The following is a 21393-nucleotide window of genomic DNA, read 5'->3' as shown; positions in this document are numbered from 1 at the left end:
CCCTCAGGACCTTCAGGTCCCTCAGGTCTCTCAGGTCTCTCAGGTCCCTCAGGTCCCTCAGGTCTCTCAGGTCCCTCAGTTCCCTCAGGTCCCTCAGGTCTCTCAGGTGTCTCAGGTCCCTCAGGTCTCTCAGGTGTCTCAGGTCTCTCAGGTGTCTCAGGTCCCTCAGGTCTCTCAGGTCCCTCAGGTCTCTCAGGTCCCTCAGGTCTCCCAGGTCTCTCAGGCCTCCCAGGCAGGTGGACTCTCTTTGACACAGAGGAGGTGAAGACCTGTTTAGCTTCTCAGACCTTTAGACTTAGACCAGTCTCTGTTCCTGATTCTGCAGCTTCCTCTGTCCTCAGCCCCTCTGTCCTCGGCTTCTCTGTCCTCGGCCCCTCTGTCCTCTCTCCTCTGTCCTCTCTCCTCTGTCCTCGGCTCCTCTGTCCTCAGCCCCTCTCTCCTCTGTCCTCTCTCCTCTGTCCTCGGTTCCTCTGTCCTCGGCTCCTCTGTTCTCAGCTCCTCTGTCCTTGGCTCCTCTGTCCTCAGCTCCTCTGTCCTCAGCCCCTCTCTCCTCTGTCCTCTCTCCTCTGTCCTCAGCCCCTCTGTCCTCAGCCCCTCTGTCCTCGGCTCCTCTGTCCTCGGCTCCTCTGTCCTCTCTCCTCTGTCCTCTCTCCTCTGTCCTCTCTCCTCTGTCCTCTCTCCTCTGTCCTCAGCTCCCCTGTCCTCAGCCCCTCTCTCCTCTGTCTTCTCTCCTCCGTCCTCAGCCCCTCTGTCCTCTCTCCTCTGTCCTCTCTCCTCTGTCCTCAGCCCCTCTCTCCTCTGTCTTCTCTCCTCCGTCCTCAGCCCCTCTGTCCTCTCTCCTCTGTCCTCCTGATGATGTTCCTCCTGACCTTTGACCTCTCTGTGTCTCAGGCGCCTTCACCTCCACAAGAAGAGGTCAGAGGTCAAACAGCCGTTCATCCAGCTGGCAGGAGTCTCTCTGCTGAAGCCTCTGAAGGGGGTCGACCCAAACCTGATCTCCAACCTGGAGACCTTCTTCACTCTGGACTACCCCAAGGTACCCCCCACCCCCACCCCCTCACCCCCTACCTGAGACACTGCAGTGTGTGTGTGTGTGTGTGTGTTGGGTTGTTGAACATGCTAACGTCTTGTAGCTCCGCCCTCTCACGCCGCCTGGTCTCTGTCCCGCAGTATGAGATCCTGCTCTGCGTCCAGGATCAGGACGATCCGGCGGTGGACGTTTGTAAAAAGCTGTTGGGGAAATATCCGAACGTGGACGCCCGGTTATTCATCGGTGAGGAGACGGCGTGCTGCGTCCCGTTCTTACAACACACTTATTATCGTTAGCAGCTAACGTTAGCATGTGCTGATCTCTGGTCCTCAGGGGGGAAGAAGGTCGGAATCAACCCCAAGATCAACAACCTGATGCCGGGCTACGAAGGAGCCAAGTACAGCCTGGTCTGGATCTGTGACAGCGGCATCAGAGGTCAGAACCACTTCCTGTGACCTCACACACTGGGACCGACCCGCTATGATGCTAACTGTGTGTGTGTGTGTGTGTGTGTGTGTGTGTGTGTGTGTGTTTGTGTTTGTGTCTGAATGTGTGTGTGTGTATGTGTCTGTGTGTGTGTGTGTGCGTGTCTGTGTGTGTGCATGTGTGTGTGTTGTGTGTGTGTTCTCCAGTGAAACCTGACACCCTCACAGATTTGACCAATCAGATGACGGAGAAGGTCGGGTTGGTCCACGGGTTGCCGTACGTTGCAGATCGCCAAGGCTTTGCCGCCACGCTGGAGCAGGTGCGGCTAATGAGCTAGCCTCATGCTAAGTCTGCAGACTGTCTTCAAACACTCTCATGCTAGCTATCAATGCTAACGTCTCATTACACTGGGTCTGAGATGCTAACTAACTCTAGCCTGTCAAGCTAATATTGTAGCATCTGTGTTAACGTGGCGGGATAGTGTTTAGCTTTACTGATGCTAACAGATGCTAACGTGTGTCCAGGTGTACTTTGGGACGTCCCACCCTCGCTCCTACATCTCGGCTAACGTGACAGGGATAAAGTGCGTGACGGGGATGTCGTGTCTGATGAGGAAGGACGTGCTGGATCAGGCCGGTGGATTGGTGGCGTTCGCTCAGTACATCGCCGAGGATTACTTCATGGCTAAAGCTATAGCTGACAGGTTAGCGTGTTAGCATGTCAGCATTAGCTCCTGCGGTCTGTGTGTGTCTCTGAAAGAGAATCAAACTGTTTGTCTCCTCAGAGGATGGAAGTTCTCCATGGCGACGCAGGTGGCGCTGCAGAACTCCGGGTCGTACTCCATCGGCCAGTTTCAATCCCGAATGATCAGGTGACCTCAGCTCTTCGTCTGATTGGCTGTTATCATACCTGTGTGTGTGTGTGTGTGTGTGTGTGTGTGTGTGTGTGTGTGTGTGTGTGTGTGTGAGAGAGAGAGAGAGAGTGTGTGTTTAAATGATGATATGAGAGAGATGTGATCGTTGGTACTGATTATGAAAGGGTTAAATGTCCCCTCCTCTCCTCCTCTCCTCTCCTCCTCTCCTCCCCTCCTCTCTCCTCCTCTCCCTCCTCTCCCCTCCTCTCCCCTCCTCTCCCCTCCTCTCCTCTCCCCTCCTCTCCCCTCCTCTCCTCTCCCCTCCTCTCCTCTCCTCTCCTCTCCTCTCCTCCTCTCCCCTCCTCTCTCCTCCTCTCCCCTCCTCTCCCCTCCTCTCCTCTCTCCTCCTCTCCTCTCCTCTCCTCTCCTCTCCTCCTCTCCCCTCCTCTCTCCTCCTCTCCCCTCCTCTCCCCTCCTCTCCTCTCCTCTCCCCTCCTCTCCCCTCCTCTCCTCTCCTCTCCCCTCCTCTCCCCTCCTCTCCTCTCCTCTCCTCTCCTCTCCCCTCCTCTCCCCTCCTCTCCTCTCCTCTCCCCTCCTCTCCCCTCCTCTCCTCTCCTCTCCCCTCCTCTCCCTCCTCTCCTCTCCTCTCCTCTCCCTCCTCTCCCCTCCTCTCCTCTCCTCTCCTCTCCTCTCCTCTCCTCTCCCCTGCTCTCGCCTGCTCTCCTATCCGCTCCGCCTACTCTCCACTCCTCCCCTCCACTCACCTCCTCTCCTCTCCTCTCCTCTCCTCTCCTCTCCTCTCCTCTCCCCTCCTCTCCCCTCCTCTCCTCTCCTCTCCTCCTCCTCTCCTCTCCTCCTCTCCTCCCCTCCTCTCCCCTCCTCTCCTCTCCTCTCCTCCTCCTCTCCTCTCCTCCTCTCCTCCCCTCCTCTCCTCCTCTCCTCTCCCCTCCTCTCCCCTCCTCTCCTCCTCCTCTCCTCTCCTCCTCTCCTCCCCTCCTCTCCCCTCCTCTCCTCTCCTCTCCCCTCCTCTCCTCTCCTCTCCTCCTCCCCTCCCCTCCTCTCCTCCTCCCCTCCCCTCCTCCTCCTCTCCTCCTCTCCTCCCCTCCCCTCCTCTCCCCTCCTCTCCTCTCCCCTCCTCTCCTCCTCTCGTTCTGTCAGGTGGACTAAGTTGCGGATCAACATGTTGCCGGGTACGGTGCTGGAGCCGGTCTCTGAGTGCTTCCTGGCGAGCCTCATCATTGGCTGGGCGGCTCATTATGTGTTCAGGTAGGCAGCCAATCAGAGAGCAGGAGCAGACAGCAGGTGACCAAGACGTGTGCTCAACATGACCTGAAAGACTCTCTGTGTGTGTGTGTGTGTGTGTGTGTGTGTGTGTGTGTGTGTGTGTGTGTTTTGCAGGTGGGACATGATGGTGTTCTTCATGTGTCACTGTCTGGCCTGGTTTATATTTGACTACATCCAGCTGACAGGAGTTCAGGTACCTCTCAGAGATCTTATATTTCACTGAGCTCTCACTGTGAGGCTCACTGACTCACTGACTCACTGACTCACTGACTCACTGACTCACTGACTCACTGATTGATCGATTGATTGATTGATGACCTCCTCCGCAGGGCGGTCCTCTGTGCTTCTCTAAGCTGGACTTCGCCGTTGCGTGGTTCATCAGGGAGTCGATGGCGGTGCAGATCTTCCTCTCGGCTCTGTGGGACCCGACCATCAGCTGGCGGACGGGACGCTACCGCCTGCGCTGCGGAGGAACGGCGGAGGAGATCCTGGACGTGTAGCTCCCACGGTGACCCCCGACCTCCTCTGGGGAGGCGGGAGGAAAAGACTGATGTTTGTTTTTGTTTTTTTATGAGGAAAAGTGTGTGTGTGTGTGACTGTGTGTGTGTGTGTGTGTGTGTGTGTGTGTGTGTGTGTGTGTGTGTAACTATTTATGTTCCTTTTGGTGCTAAACTAAACAATGCCAGAACAAGCCAATAGAAATGCAGGAATGATAAAACTAGAGAAACAGGGGAGTAATGCGTCGCACTGAATCCTCTGATCTTTGATCAGTCTATGAAGAAGAGAGAGAGCCAATCAGGAGAGAGGAGTTAAAGAGCAGTCTCCTGATTGGCTGATCTTTTCTGTGTCCTCGTAGATCTTTGAGTCTGAGGTCCTGAAGGAGGAACAGAAACTGAAAGGGTCTCTGTGGTCCGGAGAGAGTCCTGGACCCTTGTTAGGGGTAGTCAGGCTGTGAATGAGAAACTCTTTAAAGATAAACACCTGACCTTTATCGTCCAATCAGACGACTTCATTTCAAAACAGGCCTCAGTCAGACATTTGTTTACGGGACACAAACGCATCTTTCAGAACTTCAATAAACAACATGTTTACTTCTTCACTCTGCTCTGATTGGCTGTTCAGCTTTCATTTGAACCCCTCCCCTTTTAACCCCTTCAGCACTGAATGAGTCAGTATTCTGTCCGACATTTCACCAGATTCACCGACACCACAAGCAAGTAAACAAGTAAACACACAAACAAGTAAACACACAAACAAGTAAACACACAAACAACAAGTAAACACACAAACAAGTAGACACAGGACCAAAAAACAAACAAATCAACAGAAGAAGAACATTTCTGAACGTTTGTTAAAGTCTGAACACTGTACTGTGTGTGTGTGTGTGTGTGTGTGTGTGTGTGTGTGTGTGTGTGTGTGTGTGCGTGCGTGCACGCACGCGTGCGTGTGTGTGTGCGTGTGTGAGATGGCGGATGTTTTTTAAAGCTGTGTTGCTCTACTGTTAGCCTTTAGCTGTTAGCATAGCATCAGGAGGTTTGGTTGATGACATCATCTTTGGGTCGGACGAACCACTGTCGCTGTCGTCCAATGAGATCAGTAGGATTTGTCTGTTTTTTTAAATTATCTGCTGTAGTCTGCGAAGCGACCAATCACAGAGGAGGGTTGTGTCAACACACGAACAATAAAGTTTTATCCTTTCAAACTGAAGCTCCAGCTGTGTTTGTTTGCAGAGGAGGTCTGGAGTCTGATTGGCTGTGGGGGCAGCCAGTGGGCGGAGTTAGCAGAAACAGAGGACAGTGATTGGTTGTCAGATGATTTATTTATTCAGTGGTTCATGCTACAACTTCCTGTCGCCCTTTCAGAATAAAACAATCCCCCCCCCATGCACTGATACAATAAAACACTTCACATGATGAAGATGACGATGATGTCTTAATAACTTAGAGTCCCTGCTGCTCCCACAATGCACCACAACACCTCTACAGTCATCATGGAGCTCAGAGCTGGATCAGATCCTCAGAAAATAAACGAAACCGCTTCGATCCCAGAGTCTCCTGAAGGTTTCCAGTTCTCACAAAATCCCTGAATCTCTACGAGGACTTCAAGAGACCAACATCCAACTCTGCACAGAAACGGGACCGCATGTGACTTCATGGGACCTCACGGGACTGCATGACCTCACGGGACCTCATGTGACCTCAAGTGATCTCACAGGACCTCATGTGACCCCGGGTGATCACATGGAACATCAAGGGACCTCATGGGACCAAAAGTGATCTCATGGGACATCACGGGACCTCATGACCTCACATGCCCTCACGTGACCTCATGGGACCCCATGTGATCTCATGGGACATCATGACCTCACGGGACCCCATGTGATCTCATGGGACATCATGACCTCATGGGACCCCATTTGATCTCATGGGACATCATGACCTCACGGGACCCCATGTGATCTCATGGGACATCATGACCTCATGGGACCCCATGTGATCTCATGGGACATCATGACCTCATGGGACCCCATGTGATCTCATTGGACATCATGACCTCATGGGACCCCATTTGATCTCATGGGACATCATGACCTCACATGACCTCATGGGACCCCATGTGATCTCATCGGACATCATGACCTCACGTGACCTCATGGGACCCCATGTGATCTCATGGGACATCATGACCTCACATTACCTCATGGGACCCCATGTGATCTCATGGGACATCATGACCTCACATGACCTCATGGGACCCCATGTGATCTCATGGGACATCATGACCTCACGTGACATCATGGGACCTCATGACCTCACGTGACCTCATGTGACCTGAGATCATGCTCATGAGTTCAGGGAGTCGATCCACGTCGTGATTCTATGAAGTTTCCTGTTTACATATTTATACGTGTTATAACAGCTGGTTATAAACTCTGTAATAGAACATGTAACCATCAGAACCGCATGACATGTGTTACACGTGACCATGAGTGACCTTCTGTCTGTGACACACATTAGGAAAAGTGATGGATGGACAGAGACGAGCTCTCCTCCAATGAGAAGAATCCTGGTTCTTGATCTGGATCTGGTCCCTCTGAGTCTCGGTCCTCGTGTTCAGGTAAGCAGGTATTTACAGTCAGTAAGTCAACAGGTGTTTATCAGGTAACACTGACACACCCTCAGTGAGTTCCTTCATGAAGGACAGGGGACGCAGTGGGCGGAACTCTACATGTGGGCGGGGCTCTGCATGTGGGCGGGACTCTACGTGTGGGCGGGACTCTACGTGTGGGCGGGGCTCTGCGTGTGGGCGGGGCTCTGCGTGTGGGCGGGACTACATGTGGGCGGGGTTTAATGAAAGGTTGGTAAACCTAAACTTCATAGAATCACATTTTCGAGGAGTCTGGGAACCCTTTAAACAGGAAGTGATGTCATAATACAATTAAAAGGCACAAAAACTTTGGCTTGGTTAGACCCCGCCCCCTTTTTAAGGCTTCAAGACAGAACTTCATTCAAAGGTTAGAACAGCAGAGCGAGGACGTGACCCGGATCGATTGACTGATATGGATCCTGACAGTCCTGAAACACACTCACACGGGTACGTCAGGGGGGGCGGACTTCAAGCACAAGAACTGCTTCAGAGTATAAATACATTCATTATTTAAAAACCTGATCAATATAATATAAACATCTGAGGAGGGATCAAACCAGACCAGCAGAGACAAAACCAGACCAGCAGAGACAAAACCAGACCAGCAGAGACAAAACCAGACCAGCAGAGAGACAAAACCAGACCAGCAGAGACAAAACCAGACCAGCAGAGACAAAACCAGACCAGCAGAGACAAAACCAGACCAGCAGAGAGACTCGCAAATAAGGCACAGAAGTCTGAGACTTCAAAAACATAGAAAACAGTTAAAATAATAATAATATAAAAAAGAAACAAATTAATAAATATAATGAAATAATAAATATTATATTAATAATGATAAATAATAATAACCCTTTAATCTGAAGCGTGGTGTGGCGTGGCGTGGCGTGGCGTGGCGTGGCGTGGCGTGGCGTGGCGTGGCGTGGCGTGGCGTGGCGTGGCGTGGCGTGGCGTGGCGTGGCGTGGCAAAGGCACGTCTCTGATCAGAAGTATTGAACTGGTCGTTTCGTCATTAAAGGAAGTTCACTTTAACATTTTAAAATAAAAAAAATTTCATTTAAAAACAATTTTTTTTCAAAGTCAGAGAAAAATAATCTGAACAAACGACTTCAGATTAAAGACCAAACTTTGATCCCCGCCAAAATAAAAGCTTTTATCAACAGAACCTTAAAAAGTTGTTTTATTTTGAAAGGTTCTTTGACTAACTGTAAAAAGAGTTCTGAATCAGTTCAACTCACATTCGCTCTTTTTTGGACTCCGTTACCCAGAATGCAGCGCCAGGGCTGCTCAGGAATGTGCTCTGTAACCTGTGTAACCATAGAAACGTTAGCGTCTATCACTGTGATGTCACAGAGTTCGTAGGCACAGGAAGCCCTCCCATTGGTCCATTCAGTCCCACCAATCAGTGGACTCAGGGAAGGAGACTCAGGACCTGATGGTGGACTTGGAGAAGGAGACTCCGGGTCAGATGGTGGACTCAGGGAAGAGGACTCGGGGTCAGATGGAGGACTTGGAGAAGGGGACTCGGGGTCAGATGGTGGACTTGGAGAAGGGGACTTGGGGTCAGATGGAGGACTTGCAGAAGGGGACTTGGGGTCAGATGGTGGACTTGGAGAAGGGGACTCGGGGTCAGATGGTGGATTTGGAGAAGGGGACTCGGGGTCAGATGGTGGACTTGGAGAAGGGGACTCGGGGTCAGATGGTGGACTTGGAGAAGGGGACTTGGGGTCAGATGGTGGACTTGGACAAGGGGACTCGGGGTCAGATGGTGGACTTGGAGAAGGAGACTCGGAGGTGCTGGTTGTGGTCCAGCTGGTGGTCGTGCAGAGCGATCAGAGCCTCGATGGCCTCCTCCACGGACGCCAGCTGCATCAGAGCCATCTTCCTGTCCTTCCTGTAAGAGAGAGGAAGTGACATCATCAAACACACGACCACAGGTGATTGGACGAGGACACAGGAGCTTTAACCTTCAGCATCTGAGGCCGGTCGCTCTGAGAGACGAGTCTGACTCACTGGAAGAACTTGAAGGCTTTGACTGTGAATCCAGCGGAGGAGAAGAAGTCCTTCAGCAGCTCCTCACTGACGGTGGATCTGCAGGAGACACAGAGAGAAGGAGGTGTAGCTGCAGGAGGTGTAGCTGCAGGAGACAGAGAGAAGGAGGTGTAGCTGCAGGAGACAGAGTGAAGGAGGTGTAGCTGCAGGAGACAGAGAGAAGGAGGTGTAGCTGCAGGAGGTGTAGCTGCAGGAGACAGAGTGAAGGAGGTGTAGCTGCAGGAGACAGAGAGAGAAGGAGGTGTAGCTGCAGGAGACAGAGAGAGAAGGAGGTGTAGCTGCGAAGACAGAGTGAAGGAGGTGTAGCTGCAGGAGACAGACAGAAGGAGGTGTAGCTGCAGGAGACAGAGTGAAGGAGGTGTAGCTGCAGGAGACAGAGAGAGAAGGAGGTGGAGCTGCAGGAGACAGAGAGAGAAGGAGGTGTAGCTGCAGGAGACAGAGAAGGAGGTGTAGCTGCAGGAGACAGAGAGAGAAGGAGGTGTAGCTGCAGGAGACAGAGTGAAGGAGGTGTAGCTGCAGGAGACAGAGAAGGAGGTGTAGCTGCAGGAGACAGAGACAGAAGGAGGTGTAGCTGCAGGAGACAGAGACAGAAGGAGGTGTAGCTGCAGGAGACAGAGTGAAGGAGGTGTAGCTGCAGGAGACAGAGTGAAGGAGGTGTAGCTGCAGGAGACAGAGAGAAGGAGGTGAAGCTGCAGGAGACAGAGAGAGAAGGAGGTGTAGCTGCAGGAGACAGAGAGTGAAGGAGGTGTAGCTGCCGGAGACAGAGAGAAGGAGGTGTAGCTGCAGGAGACAGAGAGAGAAGGAGGTGTAGCTGCCGGAGACAGAGAGAAAAGGAGGTGTAGCTGCAGGAGACAGAGTGAAGGAGGTGTAGCTGCAGGAGACAGAGAGTGAAGGAGGTGTAGCTGCCGGAGACAGAGAGAAGGAGGTGTAGCTGCAGGAGACAGAGAGAGAAGGAGGTGTAGCTGCAGGAGACAGAGAGAGAAGGAGGTGTAGCTGCAGGAGACGGAGAAGGAGGTGTAGCTGCAGGAGACAGAGAGAAGGAGGTGTAGCTGCAGGAGACAGAGTGAAGGAGGTGTAGCTGCAGGAGACAGAGAAGGAGGTGTAGCTGCAGGAGACAGAGAGAGAAGGAGGTGTAGCTGCAGGAGACAGAGAGAGAAGGAGGTGTAGCTGCAGGTGACAGAGAGAAGGAGGTGTAGCTGCAGGAGACAGAGAAGGAGGTGTAGCTGCAGGAGACAGAGAGAAGGAGGTGTAGCTGCAGGAGACAGAGTAAAGGAGGTGTAGCTGCAGGAGACAGAGAGAAGGAGGTGTAGCTGCAGGAGACAGAGAGAAGGAGGTGTAGCTGCAGGAGACAGAGAGAAGGAGGTGTAGCTGCAGGAGACAGACAGAAGGAGGTGTAGCTGCAGGAGACACAGAGAGAAGGAGGTGTAGCTGCAGGAGACAGAGACAGAAGGAGGTGTAGCTGCAGGTGACACAGACAGAAGGAGGTGTAGCTGCAGGTGACACAGACAGAAGGAGGTGTAGCTGCAGGTGACACAGACAGAAGGAAGTGTAGCTGCAGGAGACACAGACAGAAGGAGGTGTAGCTGCAGGAGACAGAGACAGAAGGAGGTGTAGCTGCAGGAGACAGAGAGAAGGAGGTGTAGCTGCAGGAGACAGAGTGAAGGAGGTGTAGCTGCAGGAGACAGAGAGAAGGAGGTGTAGCTGCAGGAGACAGAGAGAAGGAGGTGTAGCTGCAGGAGACAGAGAGAAGGAGGTGTAGCTGCCGGAGACAGGGAGAAAAGGAGGTGTAGCTGCAGGAGACACAGAGAGAAGGAGGTGTAGCTGCAGGAGACACAGAGAGAAGGAGGTGTAGCTGCAGGAGACACAGAGAGAAGGAGGTGTAGTTGCAGGAGACAGAGACAGAAGGAGGTGTAGCTGCAGGAGACAGAGACAGAAGGAGGTGTAGCTGCAGGAGACACAGACAGAAGGAGGTGTAGCTGCAGGAGACAGAGACAGAAGGAGGTGTAGCTGCAGGAGACACAGACAGAAGGAGGTGTAGCTGCAGGAGACAGAGACAGAAGGAGGTGTAGCTGCAGGAGACAGAGACAGAAGGAGGTGTAGCTGCAGGAGACAGAGACAGAAGGAGGTGTAGCTGCAGGAGACACAGACAGAAGGAGGTGTAGCTGCAGGAGACAGAGACAGAAGGAGGTGTAGCTGCAGGAGACACCGAGCGAGTCTTACGGGATGTTGGAGAGGTGTAGGGTCGCTGACGGAGGGAAGATGTTGTTAAAGTTTTTGGATCCGGGTTTCTTGAAGCGGTGGAGGGCGGAGCCTGAGAAGTCACGTGTCAGCACCTGCTCTTCTTGCCCCGCCCCCCCTCGAGGAAGCTGCACCACGGGGTGTTTGGATAGCATCACCCTGATCACGTTACCATGGAGACGCTGGCCGTTCAGGTGACTCATCGCTGTCACGAAGAAAAAACACAAACATCATCGTCTCTGTTCAAACATGTTCACCTGTAGAGATCTGAACTACACCTTCATCTAAACATGTTCACCTGTAGAGATCTGAACTACACCTTCATCTAAACATGTTCACCTGTAGAGATCTGAACTACACCTTCATCTAAACATGTTCACCTGCAGAGATCTGAACTACACCTTCATCTAAACATGTTCACCTGTAGAGATCTGAACTACACCTTCATCTAAACATGTTCACCTGTAGAGATCTGAACTACACCTTCATCTAAACATGTTCACCTGCAGAGATCTGAACTACACCTTCATCTAAACATGTTCACCTGTAGAGATCTGAACTACACCTTCATCTAAACATGTTCACCTGTAGAGATCTGAACTACACCTTCATCTAAACATGTTCACCTGTAGAGATCTGAACTACACCTTCATCTAAACATGTTCACCTGCAGAGATCTGAACTACACCTTCATCTAAACATGTTCACCTGTAGAGATCTGAACTACACCTTCATCTAAACATGTTCACCTGCAGAGATCTGAACTACACCTTCATCTAAACATGTTCACCTGCAGAGATCTGAACTACACCTTCATCTAAACATGTTCACCTGTAGAGATCTGAACTACACCTTCATCTAAACATGTTCACCTGTAGAGATCTGAACTACACCTTCATCTAAACATGTTCACCTGTAGAGATCTGAACTACACCTTCATCTAAACATGTTCACCTGTAGAGATCTGAACTACACCTTCATCTAAACATGTTCACCTGCAGAGATCTGAACTACACCTTCATCTAAACATGTTCACCTGTAGAGATCTGAACTACACCTTCATCTAAACATGTTCACCTGCAGAGATCTGAACTACACCTTCATCTAAACATGTTCACCTGTAGAGATCTGAACTACACCTTCATCTAAACATGTTCACCTGCAGAGATCTGAACTACACCTTCATCTAAACATGTTCACCTGTAGAGATCTGAACTACACCTTCATCTAAACATGTTCACCTGTAGAGATCTGAACTACACCTTCATCTAAACATGTTCACCTGTAGAGATCTGAACTACACCTTCATCTAAACATGTTCACCTGCAGAGATCTGAACTACACCTTCATCTAAACATGTTCACCTGTAGAGATCTGAACTACACCTTCATCTAAACATGTTCACCTGCAGAGATCTGAACTACACCTTCATCTAAACATGTTCACCTGCAGAGATCTGAACTACACCTTCATCTAAACATGTTCACCTGTAGAGATCTGAACTACACCTTCATCTAAACATGTTCACCTGCAGAGATCTGAACTACACCTTCATCTAAACATGTTCACCTGTAGAGATCTGAACTACACCTTCATCTAAACATGTTCACCTGTAGAGATCTGAACTACACCTTCATCTAAACATGTTCACCTGTAGAGATCTGAACTACACCTTCATCTAAACATGTTCACCTGTAGAGATCTGAACTACACCTTCATCTAAACATGTTCACCTGTAGAGATCTGAACTACACCTTCATCTAAACATGTTCACCTGTAGAGATCTGAACTACACCTTCATCTAAACATGTTCACCTGTAGAGATCTGAACTACACCTTCATCTAAACATGTTCACCTGTAGAGATCTGAACTACACCTTCATCTAAACATGTTCACCTGCAGAGATCTGAACTACACCTTCATCTAAACATGTTCACCTGTAGAGATCTGAACTACACCTTCATCTAAACATGTTCACCTGCAGAGATCTGAACTACACCTTCATCTAAACATGTTCACCTGTAGAGATCTGAACTACACCTTCATCTAAACATGTTCACCTGCTAGAGATCTGAACTACACCTTCATCTAAACATGTTCACCTGTAGAGATCTGAACTACACCTTCATCTAAACATGTTCACCTGCAGAGATCTGAACTACACCTTCATCTAAACATGTTCACCTGCAGAGATCTGAACTACACCTTCATCTAAACATGTTCACCTGCAGAGATCTGAACTACACCTTCATCTAAACATGTTCACCTGTAGAGATCTGAACTACACCTTCATCTAAACATGTTCACCTGTAGAGATCTGAACTACACCTTCATCTAAACATGTTCACCTGTAGAGATCTGAACTACACCTTCATCTAAACATGTTCACCTGTAGAGATCTGAACTACACCTTCATCTAAACATGTTCACCTGTAGAGATCTGAACTACACCTTCATCTAAACATGTTCACCTGTAGAGATCTGAACTACACCTTCATCTAACATGTTCACCTGCAGAGATCTGAACTACACCTTCATCTAAACATGTTCACCTGCAGAGATCTGAACTACACCTTCATCTAAACATGTTCACCTGCAGAGATCTGAACTACACCTTCATCTAAACATGTTCACCTGCAGAGATCTGAACTACACCTTCATCTAAACATGTTCACACACAGAGAGAGGATTTTCAAAATAAGAGCATGTCAGACCCAGCTGAGCCTGAGTGCCGTCGCTCATCTGAACCAGAGCGCTCTCCTTTTTGTTGAAGAGGATTTTAACTCTCTGAACGTCCCCATAAACACCTGAAAAAACACACACACACACACACACACACACACACACACACACACACACACACACACACACACACACACACACAGAGCTGCTTAGTTCTCCTTGTCTCTCTCAGGTCAGCGTTTCGTCTGCAGGTCAGACTTCCTCTCACCGAACAGGATGAACAGACAGTGAGGGGAGACGCTCTGCAGAGACAAACACACACATTGCAGTCAGTGTGTGTGTGTGTGTGTGTGTGTTTGTGTATGTGTGTGTGTGTGTGTGTTTGTGTATGTGTGTGTGTGTGTGTGTTTGTGTATGTGTGTGTGTGTGTGAGAGAGAGTGGGAGTGTGTGTGTGACCTCTGACCTCTGGGTTAAGGTTGGATACCAGCAGCACTGAGTGGACAGCAGGAGGCGCCACCTGCAGAGAGACACGAGGAGGAGACACCAACGAGCCCGGGACGGCCGCCATCGACAGACCTGAGAGAAAAACTTTATTTAAAACAGACTCAGAGCGCAGCGTACAGGTCTTTAGATTCAAACCTAAACTTTATTTAAAACAGACTCACAAAGGTCGAGGGTTAGTTTATGTCCATGTGTGTGTGTCTGTGTGTGTCTCACCCCTGTGTGTGTGTCTCACCCGTGTGTGTGTGTCTCACCCCTGTGTGTGTGTCTCACCCGTGTGTGTGTGTCTCACCCGTGTGTGTGTGTGTCTCACCCGTGTGTGTGTGGAAGGTTGGGGGGAAGGCCGCGGCTCCGTACGGAGGCAGAGCTACACCTGAAACACACAGATCACTTCAGTCACTCCTCAGCTGACGTCCCTCCTTCAGGTGAACACACTCAGGTGTCCCGCTGCCTGTAACCCTGGATCAATGGTGGGTGTTAGCATTAGCATGAGCTGTCCTCACCGAACGCTGCGGTGGGGTCTAGCTCTCCTGTGGGTAGGTCTGCGCGGGTGAAGTCCCGGCTCTTGTCGTTGTTGTACTTCACATTGAGCATGCTCAGTTTGGAGAAGTCGATCTTCAGCGTGCAGCAGCCGTTATAGATGTTCTGACCGTCCAGAGACTGAAAGACAGGACAGAGCTGACGTCTGATTGGTTCACAGAGCTGACGTCTGATTGGTTCACAGGGCTGACGTCTGATTGGTTCACAGAGCTGACGTCTGATTGGTTCACAGAGCTGACGTCTGATTGGTTCACAGGGCTGACGTCTGATTGGTTCACAGAGCTGACGTCTGATTGGTTCACAGAGCTGAAGTCTGATTGGTTCACAGAGCTGAAGTCTGATTGGTTCACAGAGCTGAAGTCTGATTGGTTCATAGCTGTGATTGGTGGAAACAATAAAAACTCTACACTCAGACTCTGAGTCGGGCACTTTGTTGTGTGTTAGTGTGTTAGTGTGTGTGTGTGTGTGTGTGTGTGTGTGTGTGTGTGTGTGTGTGTGTGTGTGTGTGTGTGTGAGTGACTCACAGTCTTGGCGTGCTGAGCGTTCACGGTGTCACTGAACTGCAGCAGAGCCTGAAACTGGTTGTTTCTGGTGAAGGTGATGATTTTCAACACCGAGCCGAACTTACTGAAGATCTGAAACACAGATCACTGATCACAGACTGAGACCTGGTCTAGAACTGATCACAGACTGAGACCTGGTCTAGAACTGATCACAGACTGAGACCTGGTCTAGAACTGATCACAGACTGAGACCTGGTCTAGAACTGATCACAGACTGAGACCTGGTCTAGAACTGATCACAGACTGAGACCTGGTCTAGAACTGATCACAGACTGAAATGGGGTTTAGACCTGATCACAGACTGAAATGGGGTTTAGACCTGATCCCAGACTGAAATGGGGTTTAGAACTGATCACAGACTGAAATGGGGTTTAGACCTGATCACAGACTGAAATGGGGTTTAGAACTGATCCCAGACTGAAATGGGGTTTAGAACTGATCCCAGACTGAAATGGGGTTTAGAACTGATCACAGACTGAAATGGGGTTTAGAACTGATCACAGACTGAAATGGGGTTTAGAACTGATCCCAGACTGAAATGGGGTTTAGAACTGATCACAGACTGAAATGGGGTTTAGAACTGATCACAGACTGAAATGGGGTTTAGAACTGATCACAGACTGAAATGGGGTTTAGACCTGATCCCAGACTGAAATGGGGTTTAGAACTGATCACAGACTGAAATGGGGTTTAGAACTGATCACAGACCTGCTGCAGGACCTCCAGAGTCACCGGGTAAAACAAATTCTCTACGATGATTCTCAGGACAGGACTCTGACTGAGAACTAAGCCCCGCCCCTCTCCTCCTGATGCCATGTTCCCAGAATGCACTGCTGCTGCGCTGACAGCCTGCAGCGCTGCTCTCTGTCAACAAACAAACAAACAAACAAACAAACAAACAAACAAAGCTGACTTCTTCAGGTGAACAGAGACAGAGTGGGAGGAGGAGGTGGGAGGGGCCACAGCTACATGCTACCTGATTGGTCAGATTGTCCGTCTTGAGCTCGCGGTGGTTGGAGTACTGAATGAAGACTGGCTGGTTCCTGACAGTGGGCGGGGCCGAGGTGTAGTAGTTCACCATGGCAACAGCAGCCTCCTCCGACGCCATTTCTAAAAACGCCTAAAAACAAGATTTCACAATAAAAACACTGAACCAATCACATCTTAGGAAACATCGAGTTAGCTTTAACAGTTAGCTAACGTCCAATTAGCTTGTAGCAGTTAGCTGTTAGCTTGTAGCAGTTAGCTGTTAGCTTGTAGCAGTTACCTGGTTTTTGGCCTTCAATGTTATCAGCTTACTAACTCTGCCAAAAGGAAGTGCCAGAGCGAGCACTTCCTGTTCAGAGACGTCAACAGGCAGCTGGCGCAGGTGAAGGACCCGAGATGGGACGCACTGAGCGTGCTCAGAAACACACAGCCTATCAGTGCCATCCACTGCGGACAGACACAAAGACAGCTTTGATGAAGAGTTTCATGCTCACAGACTTTAGCGTGCAGTGACGACCACGTTAACGTCCAACACGAAACCCGGACAGAGACCTCACCTGGGCTCGGGTCGGCGCTCATGTTCTCAGAGTCGCTGAGGGAGGAGGGCGAGTCGGATTCCTGCAGAGAACACACGCCATCACTGAAGATCAGAACAGGATCAATAGGACTTCAATATATATCAGACTCATAATATATCTCCAGCGTCATCTTCATCTCAAACATGGAACTCCACATGGTCAGAAAGTGTTTCCATGGTTATTTAAATACCATGTTTCTGCTCTGGTTCCTCTTTAGTCCCTCTCTCTCAGTCCTCATCTTGTCTCTGATGGTTTCACGGTGTCCCTGATTCTCCTGATCTATAATAATAAGAGGAGCTGTAGACTCAGAGGAGGTCTTCAGATCATCATCCCAGAACCGGGAACAGGAAAACACGTGCTGCTTCCTGTTTCTGATCTCAGCTCAGATCTTTGAGCTCTTGATTTCTGAATTTGAATTCAGAAAGTTGAACTTAAGAAAGCCTCAGGTGGTTATCAGAGAGCTCAGGTGGGTATCAGAGAGCTCAGGTGGGTATCAGAGAGCTCAGGTGGGTATCAGAGAGCTCAGGTGGTTATCAGAGAGCTCAGGTGGTTATCAGAGAGCTCAGGTGGGTATCAGAGAGCTCAGGTGGGTATCAGAGAGCTCAGGTGGGTATCAGAGAGCTCAGGTGGGTATCAGAGAGCTCAGGTGGTTATCAGAGAGCTCAGGTGGTTATCAGAGAGCTCAGGTGGTTATCAGAGAGCTCAGGTGGTTATCAGGTAGTTATCAGAGAGCTCAGGTGGTTATCAGAGGGCTCAGCTGGTTAACAGGAGCTCAGGTGGGTATCAGAGAGCTCAGGTGGTTATCAGAGGGCTCAGGTGGTTATCAGGAGCTCAGGTGGGTATCAGAGAGCTCAGGTGGTTATCAGGAGCTCAGGTGGGTATCAGGTGGTTATCAGGAGCTCAGGTGGGTATCAGGTGGTTATCAGAGAGCTCAGGTGGGTATCAGAGAGCTCAGGTGGGTATCAGAGAGCTCAGGTGGGTATCAGAGAGCTCAGGTGGTTATCAGAGAGCTCAGGTGGGTATCAGAGAGCTCAGGTGGGTATCAGAGAGCTCAGGTGGTTATCAGAGAGCTCAGGTGGGTATCAGAGAGCTCAGGTGGTTATCAGAGAGCTCAGGTGGGTATCAGAGAGCTCAGGTGGGTATCAGAGGGCTCAGGTGGTTATCAGAGAGCTCAGGTGGGTATCAGAGAGCTCAGGTGGGTATCAGAGAGCTCAGGTGGGTATCAGAGAGCTCAGGTGGTTATCAGAGAGCTCAGGTGGGTATCAGAGAGCTCAGGTGGGTATCAGAGAGCTCAGGTGGTTATCAGAGAGCTCAGGTGGGTATCAGAGAGCTCAGGTGGGTATCAGAGAGCTCAGGTGGGTATCAGAGAGCTCAGGTGGGTATCAGAGAGCTCAGGTGGGTATCAGAGAGCTCAGGTGGTTATCAGAGAGCTCAGGTGGTTATCAGAGAGCTCAGGTGGGTATCAGAGAGCTCAGGTGGTTATCAGAGAGCTCAGGTGGTTATCAGAGAGCTCAGGTGGGTATCAGAGAGCTCAGGTGGTTACCAGGGAGCTCAGGTGGGTATCAGAGAGCTCAGGTGGTTATCAGGTGGTTATCATGAGCTCAGGTGGGTATCAGAGAGCTCAGGTGGTTATCAGGTGGTTATCAGGTGGTTATCAGAGAGCTCAGGTGGTTATCAGAGAGCTCAGGTGGTTATCAGGTGGTTATCAGGTGGTTGTCAGGTGGTTATCAGGTGGTTATCAGGTGGTTGTCAGGTGGTTATCAGGTGGTTATCAGAGAGCTCAGGTGGGTATCAGGTGGGTATCAGGTGGTTATCAGGTGGTTATCAGTTGGTTACCAGGTGGTTATCAGAGAGCTCAGGTGGTTATCAGGTGGTTATCAGGTGGTTACCAGTTGGTTACCAGGTGGTTATCAGGTGGTTATCAGGTGGTTATCAGAGAGCTCAGGTGGTTATCAGAGAGCTCAGGTGGGTATCAGAGAGCTCAGGTGGGTATCAGAGAGCTCAGGTGGGTATCAGAGAGCTCAGGTGGTTATCAGAGAGCTCAGGTGGTTATCAGGTGGTTACGAGGTGGTTGTCAGGTGGTTATCAGGTGGTTATCAGGTGGTTGTCAGGTGGTTGTCAGGTGGTTATCAGAGAGCTCAGGTGGGTATCAGGTGGTTATCAGAGAGCTCAGTTGGTTATCAGGTGGTTATCAGGTGGTTGTCAGGTGGTTATCAGGTGGTTATCAGGTGGTTATCAGGTGGTTGTCAGGTGGTTGTCAGGTGGTTATCAGGTGGTTATCAGGTGGTTATCAGGTGGTTATCAGGTGGTTATCAGGTGGTTGTCAGGTGGTTGTCAGGTGGTTATCAGGTGGTTATCAGGTGGTTGTCAGGTGGTTATCAGGTGGTTATCAGAGAGCTCAGGTGGGTATCAGGTGGGTATCAGGTGGTTATCAGGTGGTTACCAGGTGGTTATCAGGTGGTTATCAGAGAGCTCAGGTGGTTATCAGGTGGTTATCAGGTGGTTACCAGTTGGTTACCAGGTGGTTATCAGGTGGTTATCAGGTGGTTATCAGAGAGCTCAGGTGGGTATCAGAGAGCTCAGGTGGGTATCAGAGAGCTCAGGTGGGTATCAGGTGGGTATCAGGTGGGTATCAGGTGGTTACCAGGTGGTTACCAGGTGGTTATCAGAGAGCTCAGGTGGTTATCAGGTGGTTACCAGTTGGTTACCAGGTGGTTACCAGGTGGTTATCAGGTGGTTATCAGGTGGTTACCAGTTGGTTACCAGTTGGTTACCAGGTGGTTACCAGGTGGTTACCAGGTGGTTATCAGGTGGTTATCAGGTGGTTGTCAGAGAGCTCAGGTGGTTGTCAGGTGGTTGTCAGGTGGTTGTCAGGTGGTTGTCAGGTGGTTGTCAGGTGGTTGTCAGGTGGTTGTCAGGTGGTTGTCAGGTGGTTGTCAGGTGCGCCGTCTGCTCTGTGGAAACTCAGTTATCGCGAGAGTTCAGCAGATCAAACGTGCCGCTGACTCGTTCCTCTTCACTTTAACCAAAACAAACGAGGAGAGCGCGAGAGGAGGAGGGCTCTGTGGCGGGAAACGTTTTAGTAAACAATAAACAACAAACAATAAACAGGAGGGGGGGGGGGAGGGGGTGCGGCTCAGTCACCAAGGAAACGCGAGGGAGGAAACAGAGGGAAGGTTCGGGAGGGTTTTCCCGCGCTCACCCGTCCATGGTCCACGATGATGAAGAGGAGGAAGAGGAGGATGAAGATGAAGAGGAGGATGAAGAAGAAGAAGAAGAAGAAGAAGATATAGAGTTGTTTTGGTCCGCGAGCCTCCCTCTCTGCAGCCGAGCAGCGACCATGAAGAACAACGAGCTCACTTCCTGTTTGGTGACGTCATGATAAAGACATGGACGCCGAGAGGAGGAGAGGGGGGGGGCGATCATATCCACCAATCAATAAACAATAATCAATAATCAATAATCAATAATCAATAAACAGACTCTGAGCCTCTGAGATAAAAACAGTTTAATAAATAAATCTGTTTCTAAATGATTCACCTGTTTACTGTGAGACCTGTTATTCATAACACATTAATATTATACTGTTTATTTATACTAAATATTTATTTGACATATTTATATTATATTTGATATTAAATATATATTATGTAATACATTCAATATTTATATTATATATTTATGTAATATATTTAATTTATTATAGCTAGTCATACTGTCTCTATAACCACTGTTCATCACCATCACCTTCATCATCTTCATCACCTGGGGCTGCTTGGTGTTACAGAGCAGAGTGTGAGGTGTGTGTTGGTTGCCTCTCAGGTGTGGTGGTCGCTCCTCTGTGTGTCCTGCAGGTAAACTGTCAGAGCGCGTGCTCAGAGTCTTTGAGGAGTTCAATGACCTTCATGACGCTGCAGTGAAGGTCACAGTCATTTAGTAATCTGTATGTGTCATACTGTGTGATACAAGCACAGGTATAATGATGACCTCATTAAATAATAACATGACTAACATGAAGTAATATGAGGTGTTCTATATATTATTATTATTATCATTATTATTATTATTATTATTATTATTATTATCATTATTATTATTATCATTATTATTATTATCATTATTATTATTATTATTATTATTATTATTATCATTATTATTATTATTATTATTATCATTATTATTATTATCATTATTATTATTATTATCATTATTATTATTATTATCATTATTATTATTATTATCATTATTATTATCATTATTATTATTATTATTATTATTATTATTATTATCATTATTATTATTATTATTATTATTATTATTATTATCATATAACAGCATTAGGTGTAACATGTGGACACCTGTGAACAGCTGGACGTGTAAACAATAAACAAACTGCTGTCTGGTCTCAATGAGGTGGTCTGGTCTCAGTGAGCTGGTCTGGTCTCAGTGAGGTGGTCTGGTCTCAGTGAGGTGGTCTGGTCTCAGTCTGGTGGTCTGGTCTCAGTGAGCT

At 49.3% G+C, this 21393-nt stretch overlaps 2 protein-coding genes and 1 long non-coding RNA gene across 5 annotated transcripts in view; 1 reads left to right on the top strand and 2 right to left on the bottom strand.

Annotated features, from left to right (window-relative positions):
• The window catches only part of ugcg (UDP-glucose ceramide glucosyltransferase), an 8528-nt gene extending 3233 nt beyond the window's left edge, over positions 1 to 5295 (top strand). The window contains exons 2-10 of the mRNA XM_034678346.1: positions 892 to 1036; positions 1171 to 1273; positions 1364 to 1465; positions 1663 to 1775; positions 1981 to 2159; positions 2241 to 2327; positions 3468 to 3575; positions 3708 to 3786; positions 3923 to 5295. Of these exons, the coding sequence (XP_034534237.1) occupies positions 892 to 1036; positions 1171 to 1273; positions 1364 to 1465; positions 1663 to 1775; positions 1981 to 2159; positions 2241 to 2327; positions 3468 to 3575; positions 3708 to 3786; positions 3923 to 4093 (1087 nt within the window). The 3' untranslated portion in view covers positions 4094 to 5295. The remainder of the gene's footprint in view (positions 1 to 891; positions 1037 to 1170; positions 1274 to 1363; positions 1466 to 1662; positions 1776 to 1980; positions 2160 to 2240; positions 2328 to 3467; positions 3576 to 3707; positions 3787 to 3922) is intronic.
• A 98-nt stretch (positions 5296 to 5393) lies between these two features.
• Positions 5394 to 7588, bottom strand: LOC117808656. Of its 2 annotated transcripts, none has more exons than XR_004630380.1 (2): positions 6377 to 7588; positions 5394 to 6328 (listed from the first exon to the last, which is right to left on the bottom strand). It is a non-coding gene; the product is annotated as an uncharacterized LOC117808656 (long non-coding RNA). The 2 variants fall into 2 exon arrangements; XR_004630381.1 differs by having other exon boundaries at positions 6405 to 7588.
• A 314-nt stretch (positions 7589 to 7902) lies between these two features.
• Positions 7903 to 20256, bottom strand: LOC117808646 (polypyrimidine tract-binding protein 3-like). 2 transcript variants are annotated; one of them, XM_034678332.1, is made up of 14 exons: positions 20086 to 20256; positions 16863 to 16923; positions 16586 to 16752; positions 16295 to 16438; positions 16027 to 16182; positions 15280 to 15390; positions 14719 to 14875; positions 14529 to 14588; positions 14178 to 14290; positions 13982 to 14015; positions 13746 to 13838; positions 11013 to 11235; positions 8754 to 8831; positions 7903 to 8634 (listed from the first exon to the last, which is right to left on the bottom strand). In XM_034678332.1, the coding sequence occupies exons 2-14, from the start codon at positions 16882 to 16884 to the stop codon at positions 8502 to 8504; spliced, it is 1491 nt and encodes a 496-aa protein (XP_034534223.1). In that variant the 5' UTR covers positions 16885 to 16923; positions 20086 to 20256; the 3' UTR covers positions 7903 to 8501. The 2 variants fall into 2 exon arrangements, with proteins under 2 accessions (XP_034534223.1, XP_034534222.1); XM_034678331.1 differs by lacking the exon at positions 20086 to 20256 and adding an exon at positions 17074 to 17375.
• Between the last annotated feature and the right edge of the window lie 1137 nt (positions 20257 to 21393).

The sequence above is a fragment of the Notolabrus celidotus genome, unplaced genomic scaffold, assembly GCF_009762535.1.
Source record: "Notolabrus celidotus isolate fNotCel1 unplaced genomic scaffold, fNotCel1.pri scaffold_134_arrow_ctg1, whole genome shotgun sequence".
Classification (NCBI taxonomy): domain Eukaryota; kingdom Metazoa; phylum Chordata; class Actinopteri; order Labriformes; family Labridae; genus Notolabrus; species Notolabrus celidotus.
Note: the sequence above shows the minus strand (reverse complement) of the source record. Positions and strands in the feature narration are given on the sequence as shown.

Coding starts and splice junctions, on each gene's coding strand:
- LOC117808646 (XM_034678331.1), bottom strand. CDS start 17,121: ATGAGGACTGAGAGAGAGGGACTAAAGAGGAACCAGAGCAGAAACATG. Junction 14,291..14,528: donor AACCTTCCACACACACACGG/GTGAGACACACA, acceptor TTTTTCTCTCAG/GTCTGTCGATGGCGGCCGTC. Junction 8,635..8,753: donor AAAGCCTTCAAGTTCTTCCA/GTGAGTCAGACT, acceptor TCTCTCTTACAG/GAAGGACAGGAAGATGGCTC.